Here is a 19,132-nt window from a genome sequence, read left to right on the forward strand (position 1 = left end):
TGCATCTCTCTTCATAAGACACAAGTAACACAAGTGCTCTGGGCTTCAATATCCTCATCAGTAAACTAAGGCAACTGGTTCCCACTAGCTCTTAGGTTCAAAGACTATCTGAAAGAAAAAAAAAAAAGATGTCTGAAATACACATCCCAGACCTTCTAAATAACCGAGTCTTCACTTCTTCTCTCTCCATCACCAAATACTCACTCATGACACAAGGACATCAGTTCCACATTTACTGCAATGCATTCCCCTACTTCTAACATACCTGGCGTGGAAGCTTGTTTAGTGACCTCAGATAGTCTTTGTCCAGAATACAATTTCCAAGTGCATTTCCAAAACTTCTAAGGGTAAGAAAAAAAAGTGGAACAGGGTTGAGAACTGTTACATGTAAATATCAGAGAAGAGAGTTACAACATTTGTACAAGGTGCTTCTCAATGCAGCAGAGGAAACAGAGACTAACAAGCATTCAAAAATGTTAATTAAGCACCTGTGTTAGGTTCTAGGAATACGACAGTGAGCGTAACAGTCACAAATCCCCACCCCCAGGGACAGGCAGTGAGGACAGAAAGACACAGCAACCACTCACAAAATCCCACTAGCTACCTCCCGACGTGGAGCACAAATTCCAGAAAAGAGATTTTTTTCCCCAAGGACTGCTCCAATTCCCCAATAATAGTGAGCACACACACTCAGGGACACAAAGCTCCATGACCAAAGTTCTTTACTTGGGATATCTGGATTCCCCCACTGGTTATGGTATTGCAAATTTTTAGTGCATGTTTTATATGTATTTTTCTAGCAATTCAATTCTCAAAGGCATCTATGACCCAGAAAAAGGTTAAAAACCCTGCTCTATGTAACTAAGTTAACTATGTTACATATACATAATGAAGAACGGTATAGGTGTATTAAAGAGAATGAGGAAGCAATCTGTGTACTCCTGTGGAAAGGGCTCCAAGATATACTGCTGAGGACAGGGGTGGGGAAGGCAAAGTCGAGTACAGAACAGAGAACAAAGGACTCTATCACTTATTCCCAAAAGGGGGGCCCTTAGCATAAAGAAGCACTGGGGAAAGACAGAAGAGAGAAGGAAAACAAGCCACACAGGAACAAGGCTGGGAGGAAGACATGTTATTTTGACTTTTGAACCATGTGGATGTACTGGGTTGGCCAAAAGGTTCATTCAGGTTTTTCCATAATAGCCTATGGAAAAACCCGAACGAACTTTGTGGCCAACCCAATATTACCTTGAAAAAAAAAGCTGTCTTGAACCCAGAGCTGAAATGAACAGGATCTGCCTACCTCAGCGCTCGCTTCAGCCCATCAGTCACTGCCTCCTTCCTCGCCTTCTCCAAAGACAAGGCTTTGGACTTGAGGCCCTCACTAACACCGTAGCCCACGTCTTCATGATACGAACCATCCTGGGGGCAGAAAAGGAGTTCAGGGTCCAAGGTGAGGAGATGCAGCCCTGACCTGTCTGCACAGCTCTCCTTTTCCTCAAGCAGCAGTGTTCAGACTGGGTGGACAGAGCCCGGGGCCTGGAACACAGCCACAGCTGCCAGAGTCCATTTCCAGTGCCAGCTCCTGGACTGGATCAGCCTAGAAATGTGCCTGTGCTCCAAGGGCCAAGACAACTCTCCTTTCTCTCTTCATCTTTACATTAAAAAGGCACATATCTAACCCAGCCCAAATCTTATTAAGACGCATTACCCCACAGTATAAAAACCCCTGGGACACCAAACAAAAGGAAAATTTGAAATATGACATTTAACAGATTCTAGCAACTGGATAAAAAATCCTCTCACAAGTCAGGTGGTATCTGTTTCTCAGCTTCCACCAAAAGTAAAGGTGGGCCTGATCAAGCTGTTAGCTGACAGAGCGCTGAATATAATTTTTGATGATAGCATTGTGATTTCTGAAATATAACTCAGAAGTATTCAAAGAAATGAATGACACTAATGAAACTCTTTCCATTCCCAGTTTGTTTATGTGAATAAGGTTTTCAGTACTATTTACAAAAATAAATCAGAACAGAATTAATGCTAAATGTTTAGCCTAGGAATGAGTAATATTAACTATGGATATATAAACTAACTGAAAAGAAAAAAACAGCTTCATCCATCTTATTAAGAAATGCATTTTCTATAAAATTTTATTAAATATAAATATTTGGATGTAGTTGTCTCTTCAACATAAACACAATTGACTCAATTGTGTATTAATAACACCTATAAGAATAACTCAATCCAGAAGAAATTTTCTAATAGTTACAGCCTTAAGGTCACAGGAAATTTACTCCCCCCCCAAAATTTTCACACCCCTCCTCCACACAGAGGCACATAAGTATAATAAGATTATTAATAAAGGATTTTCAATCATATATCTTATATTAGGATAAAAGCCAGTGGGGAAATGGAATGGAAATATATGCTAAAGAAGAAACAACATAAAATTTCTGATAACTAAAGAATAAGTTGCTCAAAAAAAAGAAAAATAGCTTGTGCGTATATTTTTTTAAAATGGATGACAGCATTTAATCCTTTATGGTATTTAGAATCATTGGTATATTTTTAAAAGATGTAACAGATTTATTTCAGAATGTAAAGTTTTACAATATGCCAAAAAATACACCCTTGCAATTGTTTATATATATGGTGAAAACTTTTCGTCAACTTAAAAATGTGCAAGAGAACAGAGTTTCTCAGAATTCTCTTAGGGGCACATGAGTAAAGCTGTTTGAATGCCCCCATCCCCACTCTGGGCCCAGAGGCCTCTGTACCTGCTCACTCTCCCACCTGCCCCATGCTTGCAGGCAGCATGTCTCCTCCATCACCCTTACCTTCAACTGGACTCTCACAAATGCACAGACTCCCACGTAGAACTTGCCATTGTTAAGGTCAACAAAATCTAGGAGTGGGAAAGAGAACGGGTTGAAGAGGATGCTAATCCCTGTGCATCACCCACACTCCTGCTGCTGGTGACCCAGCACACCTACTGTAGGTCCTCACCCACAAAACACTCCTACCAGAAAATGGCCAAAACTGAGGAAGGGAAATGAAGAGGTGCCACTGCCAGGAAGCATACTCACCCACATTCTGTTGTGTGATAGAGTGTGCCCAGCCATTGTAGCCAAACATCTCATTGGCCAGATTAACTACCCTGTGGCCCTCAATGTAACACACCTGGAAAACAATTTAAAGAAGAAAAAAAAGCTTGTTAAAATTCCTCGCCATACTTAAATATGGATCAAAACTTATTTATTCTTTACCAGCTTTTTTTGGCAAAACCACCCTTAAACATTCCAGGGAATTTCTTAGTGAACTCATACCAAAAATCTTCCAGAGGAGCCAGTTAGAACTAGTGTCTTGAGACTAGAGTCTCAAGGCCATGCTTGGGCCACTTCAGATGACAATGAAGGCTGGAACCCATCCCCTCCCAAAGACACTAAGAAACATCCAGTAATAGTGAACAAGAGACCTTCTTGTGAGTTGGCAAGTCCATGGAAATGGTCAGCATTGTGGGCGCCCACTCTTCAGGCATGTAAACTCTCCTACCTTCTGGCCTCCTCCAGCCATGCGGCTACTTATATATTCTGGGCCCAGCCTCTGCCTCAGAGCATTCTGGATGGCCTGGTACTCTTCTGCTGTGTATCGGTACTGTAATCCAGAAAGGGAAAATTAAACTGACATTTCCACCATTCCTTATCATCAAGTCTCCAATTTTTTGGTCTCCAGACCCCTTTACATCTTAAAAAGTACTGAGAATCCTATGAGCTTTTGTTTATTTGGGTTATATCTATCAATACTAGGAAATAAAGCTGAGAAACTTTGCAGGCACACATTCCAATAACCATCAGAGCAATGATATCAGCACATGCTATGCAGTCTCTGGAAAACTCCACCCTCACTCATGAAAAAAGAAGAGTGAAAAAGGCACAGAATATTCTAGTATTATTATGAAAATAATTTTGATTTCACAGACTCTGAAAGGTCTTGTGGACCCCTAGGGGTCACTGGATCATGTTTTGAGAACCACTGCCTTAGATGTTACTAATATGTTACCATCCTTACAAAACTTTCTCGAGCCACAATTGGGAAACTAAAACTTCCCTCCTCAGTCTATACGACATTTATGTAGGGAAGGAGCAAACATAACAGGAAGCCTTGCTTCCATATGTCCTCTTCTCCAATTCAACAATTTCCCATCCTACACATAGAGAAATACACTCCTACAAGTTTAGATTTTCGTCCCCTTGGTACTTTTCCCTTTGCCCTATTTAAATGGAATACTCACAAATAGATCTCTGGTAAAACAAAGACAGAATTTGGGTAGACAGAGCAAGAGTCTCCCTTATATGCACAGAATATCTCCATAAAGAATACAACACCAGAAACTCTGGGTGCCTCCAAGAAAGAGATCGGGTGACGTGTGAACAGGAGTAAACAGTGAGACTTTTTACACAGCCTTTCACTTTGAACGTTACAGCATATGAAAATGTAATGTATCCAAAAAATAAATAAAATTTAAATCTAAATGTAACCCCCAGTGCCGCTAAAGTTCCAAAATGCCCTCATCAAAGACTCTCAAATAATGCACCTAAATGAAAAAAAAACAATAACAACAGTTTACACGTATATGATAATGCTCTACCAACTGCTTCCCCATACCTTTTTCACTTAACCTCATTCCTTCCAGGTATGAAAAAAAACACACTTACCTGACCAAAGCATAATACAGAATTGCCACGAGCAGGATGGCTGTCAGGGCCTCCAAGAATTGTTTCCTCAGTCCCAGACATGTTGATTCAGGTTGACCTCTAAATAAACAGAAGATTTTTAAAAAGATCTCAAAGACTACTAATGGTAAAAAGCAAGAAGAGCCTCTACTAAAAATCAGATGCAGTCACTTCCTTTGCATACTTTAAACATTGACCTGGTCAAGGGCCAAGTTCCTCAGTGCTTAGCTATCACCTAACAAGCCACTGAAAAGCTTTAGGGTCGTCTGCTTCTACTTTTCTCCTAAAATTTTGCTAGTATGGTGGTGCTATTAAAGGTAATTTTTACAATAAGAATGTATTATATGTTATAATCATTACAATGTTTGTAATTGAAAAAGTCAAAATTACAAAAGCACGCTAGGAGAGAGCAAACAACCAACTTATGAACACCTACTATATGGGCATCATGACCCTGACCTCTGTGGGGTCAAAGAGGAAACATAAGCCTCGGTAGCTGAACTGCTGTCGTGGAGCCAACACACCAGTGGGCAGGAGGAGGGTAATGGACATGACGCGGTGGAGGACCCAGACAGCACGAGTGGTCCCTGCAGCTTATCACCTGGGACCTTGTTAGAAACACATTCTCAGCCATCCCCGCCCCCAGACCCACTGAATCAGAAACCAGAGGCGAGGCCTATGAATCATTGCTGCACCAAGCCCACCCCGTGATTCTGACATAAGCTCTAGTTTGAGAGCCACTGCATTAGCCTTAGACCACGCAAATGTGTAGTCTATTAGAAAACAATTACGCTCAGAAAAAGCAGCTGCAGCTGGCTGACCCACAACCTGACTGCCCCACCCCTGCCTCAAATCCAATAGATTCAAAGTTGGGCCTCAGCAGACTTGCATGTTATAAATCTTCAGATTATCTGCTAACAGTAGAACCACAAATCTATGAATATCAAGTATCAACAGTATGATTCCACATGTAGCATTACAACACAGTGTTTAAGAGCTCACATTCCGAATGGGATCTCTGGCTCTATCACCCATGAGGTCTTGACCAAGAGAAAAATCACATTATCTCTCTAAAGACATTTCGTCATCGAGAAAATGCAGTAACAACAGTACCTACATTTCCTAGGGGCTCCGTAAAGATTAAATGTGAAACTGCATAAAAACTGCATTCATGCAACTAGAGATTATCATACTGAATGAAGTCAGAAAGACAAATACCATATGGTATCATTTATACGTGGAATCTAAAATATGACAGACATGAACTTATCTATGATACAGAAACAGAATCAGGGACATAGAGAACAGACTGGTGGCTGCCAAGAGGGAGGGTGGAGGGGGAAGGATGGAGTGGGAGGCTGGGGTTAGCAGATGTAAGCTTTTATATACGGAATGGATAAGCAGGAAGGTCCTCCTGTATGGCACAGAGAACTACCTATGTTCAATATCCTATGATAAACCATAGTGGAAAAGAATATTAAAAGAATGTTTATATATGTATAACTAAATCACTTTACTGTAAAGAATGCACATGTGTATAACTGAATCACTTTGTTGTATGGTAGTAATTAACACATTGTAAATCAACTATAATTTTAAAAAAAACTGCATTAGAAGAGTGTCTGCCACATGTGAAGTACTAAATAAACATTAGCTATTGCTAAGTTGTTAATTTTCTTATGTATATTATGATGAAAATGCAGAAAACTATTTAAATGATCATAAAACATTACCTTTCAGCTAAAAAATGGTTTTATTTATAATCTTGCACTAAAAAGTAGGATAGTGGCCAATAGCAGGTTAGTCAATAATGAGTGTCTCAAATTGTTCAACTGAGGAATAGTGGAACGAGGACACTATTTAGAACGTAACTTCTAACTGCCAGAAAAGACAGTTAAAAGAATGAAACATCTCTGAGGAGTGGCGCTGGTGTGAAGAACAGTGCAGCAGGGCTCACCTTTTTAAAAACAAAATGTTTTAGTGCTATTTCCTTTTCAAATACGTGCATGTGTTGTTTTAATAAAAATAAAAAATTTAATTACCTGTTCCATAAAGCAGGGGTCAGCAAACTTTTCCCATAAAGGGCCAGAGAGTAAATATGTTAGGTTTTACAGGTGTATATGGTCTCTGACACTGCTTCACTTTGGCATTTTAGCGTGAAAGCAGCCTTAGAGAGTATGTAAATGATTGGGCGTGGTTGTGTCCCAATAAAACTTGATTATACAAATGAACCTACTTACAGAACAGAAAGACTCAGACTTAGAGAACAAACTTATGTTTACCAGAATTTATGTTTACCAGAACTTATGTTTGCCAGAGCTTACGGTTAACAGGCGGGAAGGGTGGGGGAAGGGACAGATTGGGAGTTTGGGACTGACACATACCCACTGCAATATTTAAAACAGATAACCAACAAGGACCTACTGTATAGCACAGGGAACTCTACTCAATACTCTGTAATAACCTAAATGGGAAAAGAATCTGAAAAAGAACTGAATCACTTTGCTGTACACCTAAAACTAACACAACATTGCTAATCAACTATACTCCAATATAAAATAAAAATTAAAAAAACAACAAAAAACAAAAGCTTTATTACAAAAAGGGGTGGCCGATTTGGCCCAGAGGTGTGCCAATCTCCGCTGTAAAGCAAGCAGTGACATTACAGTCAAATGTGATTCACTATTGAGCTCCACCAATTACTTAAATCGGACAATTACTTAACCTCTCTGTGCCCCCAATTTTCTCATCTGCAAAAGGGAATATTAATAAGATCAACCTCAAAAACGTATCCTATTAAAATGATGTGATGACAAGAGCATCCAGCAAGAATAATCATGGGATACTAACAAGTTGTAGGTGAACAGGATATTCACAAAGTTTCAAATGAGAGCCTATCTGGTTATTTGTTAAAAACAAGGGTATACACTGCAAATGTACTAATGCCACTGAACTGCATGCTTAAAAATGGTTAAAATGATAAATATATATATTTTACCACAATTTATCTAAAAAGGAGGGGAACAGCTTAACACAGAAAAGGTTTCTATCTCACTCATGCAAGATTCAATACAGTCTGGCAGCCCTATCCATCTTATAGCTATGTCATCTGACACATGTGACCTCTGAGGTCATTGCCGCAGGGCTAGGATGAGTTGGAGGAGTCACACCATGCAGTGACATGCAGCACTCTGGTCACAGTTTCCTAGACAGAACTGGTCACACAGCCCCAAGTTAACTGCAGTGGAGGCTGGGAAATCTAAGAAAGCATTTAAATATTTGGTGAGTACAGTCTCTACCACATCCATGTCTCCCCACGCCAATGTGAGCCCTTAGAAAGTGGGAGATTCTTCCCGACTCTTTGTGGCACCCACAGGGATTAGTATAGTACTTTGCTCATAGTAGGGGGTCAGGAAGAGAAGTGTTTGATACTTAAATGAATGATACAGGAGTGAATGAATGAAATACATAATGCAGGATATATAGACAAAGTATATTTTTTAATACCAGAAACTAATTGTATAAGGCAACAGTTACACTTCTCACATTTAAAAAGCAACTTGTTGCTACTTTTCTAAACAATCTTAGAAGATGCAATATATTGAAAAAAAGGACAACTAGTCTCTGCCCATAAAAAAAAACACGGAATTATTCTTTTTGCCAGTTTTAACTTTGGAAAAAAGCATACCGCTCCGCCTCCCTTTCTAAAACTGTCCATGAACCATTTTCCCACTATAAAATTAAAATATCTTTATTGTAGGAAGCTTTAAACATATCAAAAGTATGGGAAGAAGTAAAATGTGGCTGGATCCCCACCAGCAAGAAACTGCTGTTATCTTTTTCATATATGATTGTGTTTGTGTATGTGTGTTTTATGTGTATGTACATGTGTATTTGTTAAACAAAAGCAGCATCCAAATGTATAGGACATATCTTACGCAGGACCTCAAATCTTGGCCTTGCCTGTCTCTGAGGCCCCATACAGCTTTTTCTACCCCGGCTGCCATTAGGGGGACCAAATACGCAAGGGTTCCAACCAGCAGCACATGGGCAAATCCAGATGGTCTCCTACTTCCTGCTCACAGGGATGCCCTCACCTCCCACCCTTGGCCTCCCTCTTGCCTTTGAGGTGTGAAAACCCACCTGATGCCCACACATGCACAACCTGGACGTCTGGGGGAGTTGACATACCATGGGGCAAACCTTTTACCAGTGAGATACAGGCGCTGAGGAGTAAATCCTCTCCTCCCCATCTTTACACCTCCTCCTAGGAGACAGCTTAAGTAAACCAAGCAATCAGTTGTCCTTGTTACCAAGAGGTGGCCAGCTTGGAAATGCACCCTTGAACTGACTTAATCTTCCATTTCCCCTCAAACCCCTTTTCCTTCACTTCTGCTTCCTGGAATTGCACTTCCTGAAAAAATAATAGCACATAAGCTTTTGCCTCAAGCTCTAGGCCCTGGGGTCCCCAGGTCTAGCAGACACTAGGATGCTATGCTAACTATCCCATCAGCTCTCACCACAATAGTTCACGCCGGCCTAACTTCCAAACGCCAACATCTGCATCTCTTTACCTGAAGGCTTGCTTTGGCATCAGGAGCGCATTCTGTACCTATTCAGGGTAAGCCAGAAGTACCTGCAAATGGTTGCTCCTGGGAGCAGCCCTCAGCAGTGACTGACAGGAGCTGGTGTTTAAAGATCCTCAAATTCTCACCTTTAGTGTGAGATAAGCTGAGCTGTGAGTTCTGCATTGGCTCCAGGTTCGCAGTGGAATCAGGTTTGGTTGCACCCTTTGTTGACTGCCTTTTCTGTCCCATCTCACTCCCTCCTCCGCTCTCGCAGTATGTCCTGGGGTCAGTTCCCAAATAAACTACTTGCACTTGGAGAAAAACTGGAGGGGTGCAAAAGACACCCTTACAGTGGAGAAATCTGGCAGCTACCTAAACCAAGTAGTCAAACATGATATCACCAATATCTCTACCAATCTCATTATGACTCCAATCACGAGAAAATAATCAGAGAAGTTGAAATCTACAAGGCCTGAACTCTTCAAAAATGTCAGTGCCTCAAAAAACGAAACAAGGGCTTCCCTGGTAACACTGTGGTTAAGAATTCGCCTGCCAATGCGGGGCACATGGGAAGATCCCACATGCCCCGGAGCAACTAAGCATGTGCGCCACAACTACTGAGCCTGCGCTCTAGAGCCCACAAGCCATAACTAATGAGCCCAGGCTCTACAACAAGAGAAACCATCGCACTGCAATGAAGAGTAGTCCCCGCTCTCTACAACTATAGAAAGCCCGCATGCAGCAACAAATACCCAACGCGGCCAATAAATAAAAATAAATAAATTTTAAAAAAAAGGATGAACTCCTCTAGATTGAAGGAGACTAAAGAGACATGACAACACACTGCATGACCTTTTACAGAATTTTAGATCAGGAAAACAAAAAGCTGTAAAGGACATGACTAGGGCAATGGGAGCAATCTGATGATGAACTGCATACTGGACGATGGCTCTGTGTCACAGTCACAGTTACTGAGCGAGACAACTCTATTACGGTCATACAGGAGAACGATCTTGCTAGCAGGAGATACAAGGCGAAGCATGACAGGAAACTGTCGTGTTTTCTGCAACTTACTCTCAAACCATTCAACTAATAAAATATGTGCATGTATAAAGACAGGGAGAGAAAGAGATAAAGCAAAGTAACAAATTTATGAATCTGGGTGAAGATATGCAGGCATTCACTGTGTAACTTTCCTAAAGGCTTCAAATTTTCCAACATAAAATGTTAGAAAAGACTTCCTGATAGCCAAGGTTATGGCAATTACATAAATCCAAATATCCCAATACATCTGCCAAAAACTATACATATCAACAAAAGGAACAAATCAAACCACAAATATCCCGTAGCTCCTAACATAACTGGAAGACAAAATACAAGTTGAAAATTGCCTGGAAGTAAAAAAACATAAACATCGATTTCTGGTGGAGATAGTTCTTGAGCGCTCATCTCAACTTTCTGGGAAGAACAAGGTGGGACCCCGATGGGAAGGGAAATGCATAGAAGGCAGAAGAGGAGGCTGGAGAGCCTAAGATGGAACTAAAATCACTCCCGGAAAAAGAAGATCCACAGTAAGTATGAAGACATTGACAAAACGTTCTGGGAGATCAGTGCAGCCTACAGAGAAAGAGACAATTGTGTATAGAACTCAGTGAGGCAGAACTGGAAAGAAGAAGAGGCAAAAAGGAATGAGAGATGTCCTTTGAGACTGTCCTGTGAAGGGCAAAAAGGGGAAAATGTAGGATCCTGTAAGACAAGAGAACATTTAAAAGTCAAAGGAGGGACTTCCTAGGTGGCGCAGTGGGTAAGAATCTGCCTGCCAATGCAGGGGTCATGGGTTTGATCCCTGCTCCAGGAAGATCCCACATGTCCCACAACTACGCCTGTGCCACAACTACTGAGCCTGTGCTCTAGAGCCCGTGAGCCACAACCATTGAGCCCATATGTGCCACAACTACTGAAGCTCACGCACCTACAGCCTGTGCACCACAACAAGAGAAGCCACCACAATGAGGAACGTGTGCATCACAATAAAGACTAGCCCCCACTTGCCGCAACTAGAGAAAGCCCATGTGCAGCAACGAAGACCCAATGCAGTCAATAAATAAATAAAGTCAAAGGATATATAACCATCTCCCCCCAAAAGCCTTCTAATAAAGAAACATATTATGCTTACAAAAGAATAGGAAATACTCAAAGTAGGAATCTTATAAATCACCCCAACTGTCAATCCTGTTCATGAAATGCAAAACTGATATAAGAGTCAGTGAACTTAAGATAGTTCAACAGAAATGAAAAATCTGAAGATGATTAAAAAAAAAAAAGGCTGAAAATAACAAAACAGCCTCAGGGTCCTGGGGGAAAACTATCAAAATGGCTAACACATATAATCAAAGCCCCAAAAGAAAAGGTTAAAGAGATTGGGGAAAACATTTTTTTATGAATAATGGCTCCAATTTTCCCAAATTGGATAACAGGCAGAAATTTATAAATTTAGGAAGATCGGCAAATCTCAAAGCAGGATAAACACAAAGAAAATCACACTTAGACAAACCATAGGCAAAATGCTAAAAACCAAAAATAAAGAGAAAAACCTAAAAGCAGTCAGAGAAAAAATGGCACATTGTGTACAGAGTGACACTATAAACGACAGCTCCACTCTGAGTTAAAAAAACATACTTAGTAAATTTAATGAACAATGCATAGGACCTCTGCAAGCTATAAAACAGCACAGGAAGAAATTAAAGACCTAAATTAAACAGGAGATGCACCACATTCACACATTTGAAGACTTAATACTGTTAATATGTTAATTCTTCCCAAATTGATCTAAAGATTCAATACCACTGCAATCATAATCCTACAAGACGTTTTTTGTAGAAACTGGTAAGATGATGATTCTAACATTTATGTGGAAAATGCAAAGGATCTAAACTAACCAAATCAAACTTGAAAGACAACAAAGTTCTTGTCCGATACTGCATGACTTCAAGACTTACTATAATTAAAATACGGTGGTACTAACAGAAGGACCGATCAATGGAACAGAAAAGAGTCCAGAAATCAACTGCCACGTATACAGTCATCTGAATTTCAACAAATGTACCAATGCAGTACAATGGCATTTTCAACAAATGCTGCTGCAACAACTGGATATCTATATGGAAAGAACATTTAATATTCTTCACAAGATAATTTTAACACCATTCACAAAAACGAGAGATGGATCATAGGCCTAAACATAAAAGCTAAAACTATAAAATTTCTACAAGAAAATACGGAGGTATATCTTCACAACCTGGCAGTAGCCAAGATTTCTTACTTAGGACTCAGAAAGCAATAATTATAAAAGAAAAAAAAGAAATATGACTAAAAAAAGAGAAATATGACAAACAACAAAATGTAAAGCTTTGCTTATCAAAAACAGCTCTAAGAAAATGAGTCGGCAACCACAAAGACTGATATCCAGGATATAAAAAGGACATATAAAAAACTCCTATAACTCAATAATAAAAAGACAGTTAACCCAATTTTAAATGGGCAAAAGATGTAAGTAGGCACTTCACAAAGGAAGATATAAAAATGTCAATAAACACAGGAAAAAGTGCTCAACATCATTAGTAATCAAAGGCTAAAATTAAAACCAACCATAATGACATACCACTCTACACCCACCAGAATGACTAAAAATAAAGACAACACCATAAGTTGGCAAGGATGTGAAGCAACTAGAACTCTCATACAATGTTGGCAGGAAACAGGCTGATAAAATTACTCAGCTGTAAACACATGGAACCCTTCATGAAAAAAGAATGACTTAAAGATGAAGCCAGAGGAGACTTCCCTGGTGGTGCAGTGGTTAAGAATCTGCCTGCCAATGGAGGGGACATGGGTTTGATCCCTGGTCCAGGAAGATCCCACATGCCATGGAGCAACTAAGCCCATGCACAACTACTGAGCCTGCATAGCACAACTACTAAAGCTCATTTTCCTAAATCCTGCACTCTGCAACAAGAAGCCACCACACTGAGAAGCCCTGGCTTGCTGCAACTAGAGAAAGCCTGTGGGCAGCAACAAAGACCCAATGCAGCCAAGCAATAAAAAATAAATTTAAAAAATACAAAAAAAAAAAAAAAAAAAGATGAAGCTGGAGTTCCAAAAGGTAGAGCAGCAGGCCACAGAAGATTAGGCCCAGGCCTTGAACCCTAATGGTTCTTTACATACCTTGGATATCAGTTCTTTGTCAAACAGGTGTCAGAGCCTGCCTATTCATTTTTTTAGAGTTATCTTAAAAGAGAAGTTTTCAATTTTAATGTAATCCAATTTATCTTTTTTTTAAGGTGATTATTGCTTTCTGAGCCTTGTCTATGAAATCTTTGCACACCTCCAGATCATGAAGATATTCTTCTATATGTTTTTCTAGAAATTGTATGGTTTTATAATTTTGAAAACAAATCTGATAATTTCTTTAGAAATTAAACATGCATTTGCCATATGACCCAAGAATTCTTCTGACAGGTATTTTCCCAAAGAAATAAACACATATGACAAAAACAAAAACAAAAGACTTGTGGGGACCGGTGGTTAAGAGTCTGAACTAAGATAGTGGCTGTAAGCAAGAAATTGATGAATTCAAGAGATATTAAGAAGATAAACATTGATCAAGACAGTATGGTACTGGCACAAAAATAGAAAGGAAGATTAATGGAACAGAATAGAGAACTAAGAGGTAAACCCAAACACATATGGGCACCTTATCTTCGACAAAGGAGGCAAGAATATACAATGGAAAAAAGACAGCCTCTTCAATAAGTGGTGCTGGGAACACTGGACAGCTACATGTAAAAGAATGAAATTAGAACACTTCCTAACACCACACACAAAAATAAACTCAAAATGGATGAAAGACCTACATGTAAGGCCAGACACTATAAAACTCCTTGAGGGAAATATAGGCAGAACACTCTACTACATCCATCAAAGCAAGATCCTTTTTGACCCACCTCCTAGAATCATGGAAATAAAATCAAGAATAAACAAATGGGACCTAATGAAACTTCAAAGCTTTTGTACAGCGAAAGAAACCATAAACAAGACAAGAAGGCAACCTTCAGAATGGGAGAAAATACTTGCCAACGAAGCAACGGACAAAGGATTAATCTCCAAAATATACAAGCAGCTCATGCAGCTTAATACCAAAAAAGCAAATAACCCAATCCACAAATGGGCGGACGACCTAAATAGACATTTCTCCAAAGAAGACATACAGATGGCCAACAAACACATGAAAAGATGCTCAACATCACTCATCATCAGAGAAAAGCAAGTCAAAGCCACAATGAGGTATCACCTCACAACGGTCAGAATGGCCATCATCAAAACATCTAGAAACAATAAATGTTGGAGAGGGTGTGGAGAAAAGGGAACTCTCCTGCACTGTTGATGGGAATGTAAGTTGCTACAGCCACTCTGGAAAACAGTTTGGAGGTTCCTTAAAAAACTAAAAATAGAACTACCATATGATCCAGTCATCCCACTACTGGGCATATACCCAGAGAAAACCATAATCCAAAAAGAAACATGTACCATAATGTTCACTGCCACACTATTTACAATAGCCAGGACATGGAAGCAACCTAAATGCCCATCAACAGATGAAAGGATAAAGAAGATGTGGCACATATATACAATGGAATATTACTCAGCCATAAAAAGGAATGAAATGGAGCTATATGTAATGAGGTGGATAGACCTAGAGTCTGTCATAGAGTGAAGTAAGCCAGAAAGAGAAAAATACTGTATGCTAACTCATATATACAGAATCTAAACAGAACAAAACAAAAAAATGGTACTGATGAACCCAGTGACAGGGCAAGAATAAGGATGCAGATGCAGAGAATGGACTGGAGGACAAGGGGTTGGGGGGCGAAGAGGAAGCTGGGACAAAGTGAGAGAGTAGCATTGACATATATACACTACCAACTGTAAAATAGATAGCTAGTGGGAAGTTGCTGTATAACAAAGGGAGATCAACTCAATGATGGGTGATGCCTTAGAAGGCCAGGACGGGGTGGGGGAGAGTAGCGCGAGGGAGGGGTATGGGGATATATGTATAAATATAGCTGATTCACTTCAGTGTACCTCAAAAGCTAGTACAAGAGTATAAAGCAATTATATTTCAATAAAGAGCTTAAAAAAAAACATAAACAAGACTCGCAAAAATGTTTTTATTCCTATCTATTCCCTTATTACCTAGAAGCATTTCAAATTATATGTGGAGATAGGAAGGAAGGAGTAAAGAGGGAAGAAGGAACGCTACATAAGGAGAGTTTCCTTTTTTGTCTGACCTCTTCTCATCTTTATTAAAGACAGGACAGGGCATTATCATGAAGGCTTAAATAAGCCACTTTAAAAGCTTAAAACTTTAGTTTGTAAACATGGGAGAACAATGGAAATTTTAGGCTGAGAATTATAAGATTATGTTTATGCTTTGAAAGCTCTTTGTCAGCAGTGACTAGTCGAAGAAGACAGCAGTTGGGAGTCTATGTTACAACAGTCCACAGAGGAAATGATACAGGCTCAACCAAGGTAACAGTCACAGAGAGAAAGGATGATTCTGGATGTGTATCACAGAGGCAAAAGTGACCAAGCTCAGTGACTGGTGAAGTTCTAATTGTGAGGATCAAAACAAACAGGACTGGATATCAAAATTATTTTATTTCTATTTACGTACATGCTGCTTTCATGTTTGTAATACTTTTTTAATTTAGCAACAGAGTAGAAAAAGGAGAATTACTTAAGTAAAAAGAAGGAAATAGGTTTCAAAATGTCACCTCTTCCTTGAAGTCTTCTGTACCTCGCCATACTCTAAACAGAATTAATCCTATGTTCCCACAGCATTTAGACATGTATCACAGCACATGCAACACTATAATCCCCACTCTGCTGCTGAGAACAGAGGGGCAGTATTCTAACTACTGAATCTCCAGGACTTATCATAGTCCATATCCAGCTTGCAGAATGAAGAGCATTTTAGCTTTATTTTAGCTCCTCTCCACTTCAAAACTGCCAGACTGTTATGAAAAATGAATACCTTGAGTGGAAAAATGTTAAAAGTCACAGAAATTGAATAAATATCCCCAGTAGGCTTTCCGCCCCTGAATAATTAAATTGGTTACACAGTCCATTCTCACTACTCATGATACTTATGCTGTGCAGTTACCATGAGCACTGAATAATCCAATACCCAGCCACTGCTCCTAGCAGAAATACAGGGCTAGGTTCCTGCGAGCCTTCAGTCACTACACTTTCATCAACCAGTCAACACAGAAGCTCGCTTTGTGTGTTTCTTTAAAGGCACCCTATTTAACATATTGTTGATTCCTTAACACTGAACTCACGGCCAACGGCACATAACACACTCCTGAACAAAGCTCATCTAAAAGAAGGTTGCCTTGTCTCTGTAAGGCGTATCACAGCCTTCCTTCACTTAGGAACACTAGACAAGTACTTCAGCAATAAGCTTGGAGGACATTCTAAACAGTGAAATCACAGCTACATGGATGGACTTGGGGGGCATTATGCTAAGTGAAATAAGTCAGAAAGACAAATACTGTATGACGTTACATACGTGGAATCAAAAAAATACAACAAACTAGTGAACAAAACAAAAAAGAAGCTGACTTACCAATATAGGAAACAAACTAGTGGTCACCAGTGAGGAGAGGGTAGGAGGGAAGGGGCGATGTAGGGGTAGTGGGAAGAAGAGCGTTGTTACGCAATTATATGAACTCATGTGTGTGAACTTTTGAAAGTTGTAAGGAATTACAAAATTTAAAGAATCTTTCAATTTTTTTAATGTTTTAAAAAAAAAAAAAAACAAGAAACAAAAAAACCAACAGTGGAATCACTAACAAAAAAAGCATAAAACTGTGGCACTAAATATACCACAACAAGGACGGTAGTTTACAATACGAGCTGAAACAAGAAGGCAGAGGGACGCCTCGTTGAACCTCAACTGGAAACGTGCGCGTCGAACACTCCGCACACCTGCCAAAGCGCCCCGAGTATTTATTTGGGGACTACCGAGAAGTTTTAGCCAGTCCGTGAATCCACAAATAATGAAGACGGACTAACTAGGCTTGCTTTGAGGTCCAACCTCTCCCACAGCTCTCAGTGACATGTCTCAGACAGTCATCTCCAAGTCCACCCAGTTCCTATCAGTGGATAGCCGGTCTGGGCAGCGTCTCTGATGAGACCCGCGGCACAGACACTTCTCTGCCTGCGACCACCACAGCCGATGGTCCAGTAAGTGCTGAACTGAGAATGGAACACTGACAAACTTTCCTAAAAGGTACCAGATACTTGATCTCTTTACAAGGATGAATTTAATCGTATGTGAATTCCATCTCAATTTTTTAAAAAAGGTCTAGAAAAGCTAAGTACACGCTGCCCGTCAAATTCCTCCTAAACGGTAAGTCCTTCCCCGTCGCAGCCGCTCCGGCCGGGCGCCCCAGCCGCGGACGCGCCCTCCGCCCAGGCCCGCGGGCAGCAATGACCCCGCGGCCCCGGCCCGGCCCCGCCCCGCCCCGCCCCGCCCGGGGCCCACAGGCCACGGCGCCCTCGCTGTTCGGCGCACGCCGCTGGGCCTGGGGCCACTGAGCGGGGACCCACATGACGAGCTCCCCAAACAGCCGACACCCCACTCACGCGCCTCTTCCGCGCGGCGCGCACTTAGTTTCGTCTCGGCTGAACGCGGAAAGGAGCGCTCGTGCACGGCCGCGCAGAGGACGCTGGGGAAAAGGTCCGGGAGAAAGAACGCGCCGGGAGAGAGAGCGCGCAACGCGCAGAAGTGCCCTCGGAGGCGGCCGCGCAAAGGATCCCGGGAAGAAGGTCTGGGACACCGCGCGGCGGGCCGAGGCGTGCTGAACCCGCGCGGAAAGGTGCTGTGGTGTGACCGCGCAGGACCCTGGGAAGGAGGTCCGGTTCAAAGACAGCTCCCCACGCCTGAAAGCGGGGGAAGGGCGCTCGGGATGGCCGCGCAAAGGGTTCTCGGAAGAGGGTGCGATCCAGAACGCGCCGGACTACTGCGGGGGACAGGGAGAGAAGCCGCAAGTCAGTCTATCGAGAGCCGCAAAAGCAAGCTGGCGGCGACCTCCGGGCCCGCCGCTGCTTCCGCTTGGCTCCCGCGCGCGCTGCGCCGCCGGCGCCTTTGCTGCTCCCTGGCGGCCGAAGAGCTCGACCGGCCTCGCGGCGCCGCCCTCTGTGCTCCCAGCCCGGCCGCCAGCCCGGCGTGGGGCGGCAGGACCGCTCGGTGCCCCTGGGCTGCTGCGGCAGGGACCGTTCTCCTGTGTCCTGCTGAGGCCGCTCGGGGGAGCGCGGCACGCACCGCAGGCCGACCTGCCCGCCGGCCCCACGCGGCGCCCGCTCGCGCCCGGCACGCGCAGGTGTCCCCGCCCCACACGCCCCCGCCCCCGGGTCCGCAGGGCGCCCAGGGGCTCACGCCTCGGGAGACGGTGTGTGGCGAGCTGCGCGCGGGACCTCCTGCAACACCGCGCAAAGCAGGATTAAAAAGTTGTCATCGCGACCCCGAGCTGATTGCGGAAAACCCCAACAAAATCAGTCCCCGCCGTTTTTCCACCTGTCCCGGCGTCCCTTCTAGCCGCGCGGTCCGGAATCAGAGCAGCAACGCCCCGGGCGAGTCACTTCCTGCAGGGCTGGCTGCTTCTCCAGGGGACACCCCCCCCCACCCCCCCCCGCCCGGTGCATTTGGTAAAGAAAGGAATGTTGGTTTTCAAACGGTGCAGGGACTGAAACTTACTGATTGAG

The 19,132-nt window shown here is 42.1% G+C and overlaps 1 protein-coding gene across 8 annotated transcripts in view; it reads right to left on the minus strand.

The window, feature by feature from the left end:
* RAD52 (RAD52 homolog, DNA repair protein) overlaps nucleotides 1-18,127 on the minus strand; it is a 34,295-nt gene extending 16,168 nt beyond the window's left edge. For 4 of the 8 annotated variants that reach the window (XM_057701786.1, XM_057701783.1, XM_057701790.1 and 1 more), the window contains exons 1-7: nucleotides 18,014-18,127; nucleotides 4,719-4,817; nucleotides 3,556-3,657; nucleotides 3,090-3,183; nucleotides 2,841-2,908; nucleotides 1,304-1,422; nucleotides 266-341 (exon numbers count right to left, since the gene is read on the minus strand). In XM_057701786.1, coding sequence (XP_057557769.1) covers nucleotides 266-341; nucleotides 1,304-1,422; nucleotides 2,841-2,908; nucleotides 3,090-3,183; nucleotides 3,556-3,657; nucleotides 4,719-4,799 — 540 coding nt within the window. In that variant the 5' untranslated portion in view covers nucleotides 4,800-4,817; nucleotides 18,014-18,127. Of the gene's footprint in view, nucleotides 1-265; nucleotides 342-1,303; nucleotides 1,423-2,840; nucleotides 2,909-3,089; nucleotides 3,184-3,478; nucleotides 3,658-4,718; nucleotides 4,818-9,450; nucleotides 10,124-18,013 lie in introns of those variants that run through there. The other 4 variants (XM_057701787.1, XM_057701785.1, XM_057701784.1 and 1 more) reach the window with 4 other exon arrangements.
* Between the last annotated feature and the right edge of the window lie 1,005 nt (nucleotides 18,128-19,132).

This window comes from Hippopotamus amphibius, chromosome 12, assembly GCF_030028045.1.
Source record: "Hippopotamus amphibius kiboko isolate mHipAmp2 chromosome 12, mHipAmp2.hap2, whole genome shotgun sequence".
In the NCBI taxonomy this organism is placed as follows: Eukaryota; Metazoa; Chordata; class Mammalia; order Artiodactyla; family Hippopotamidae; genus Hippopotamus; species Hippopotamus amphibius.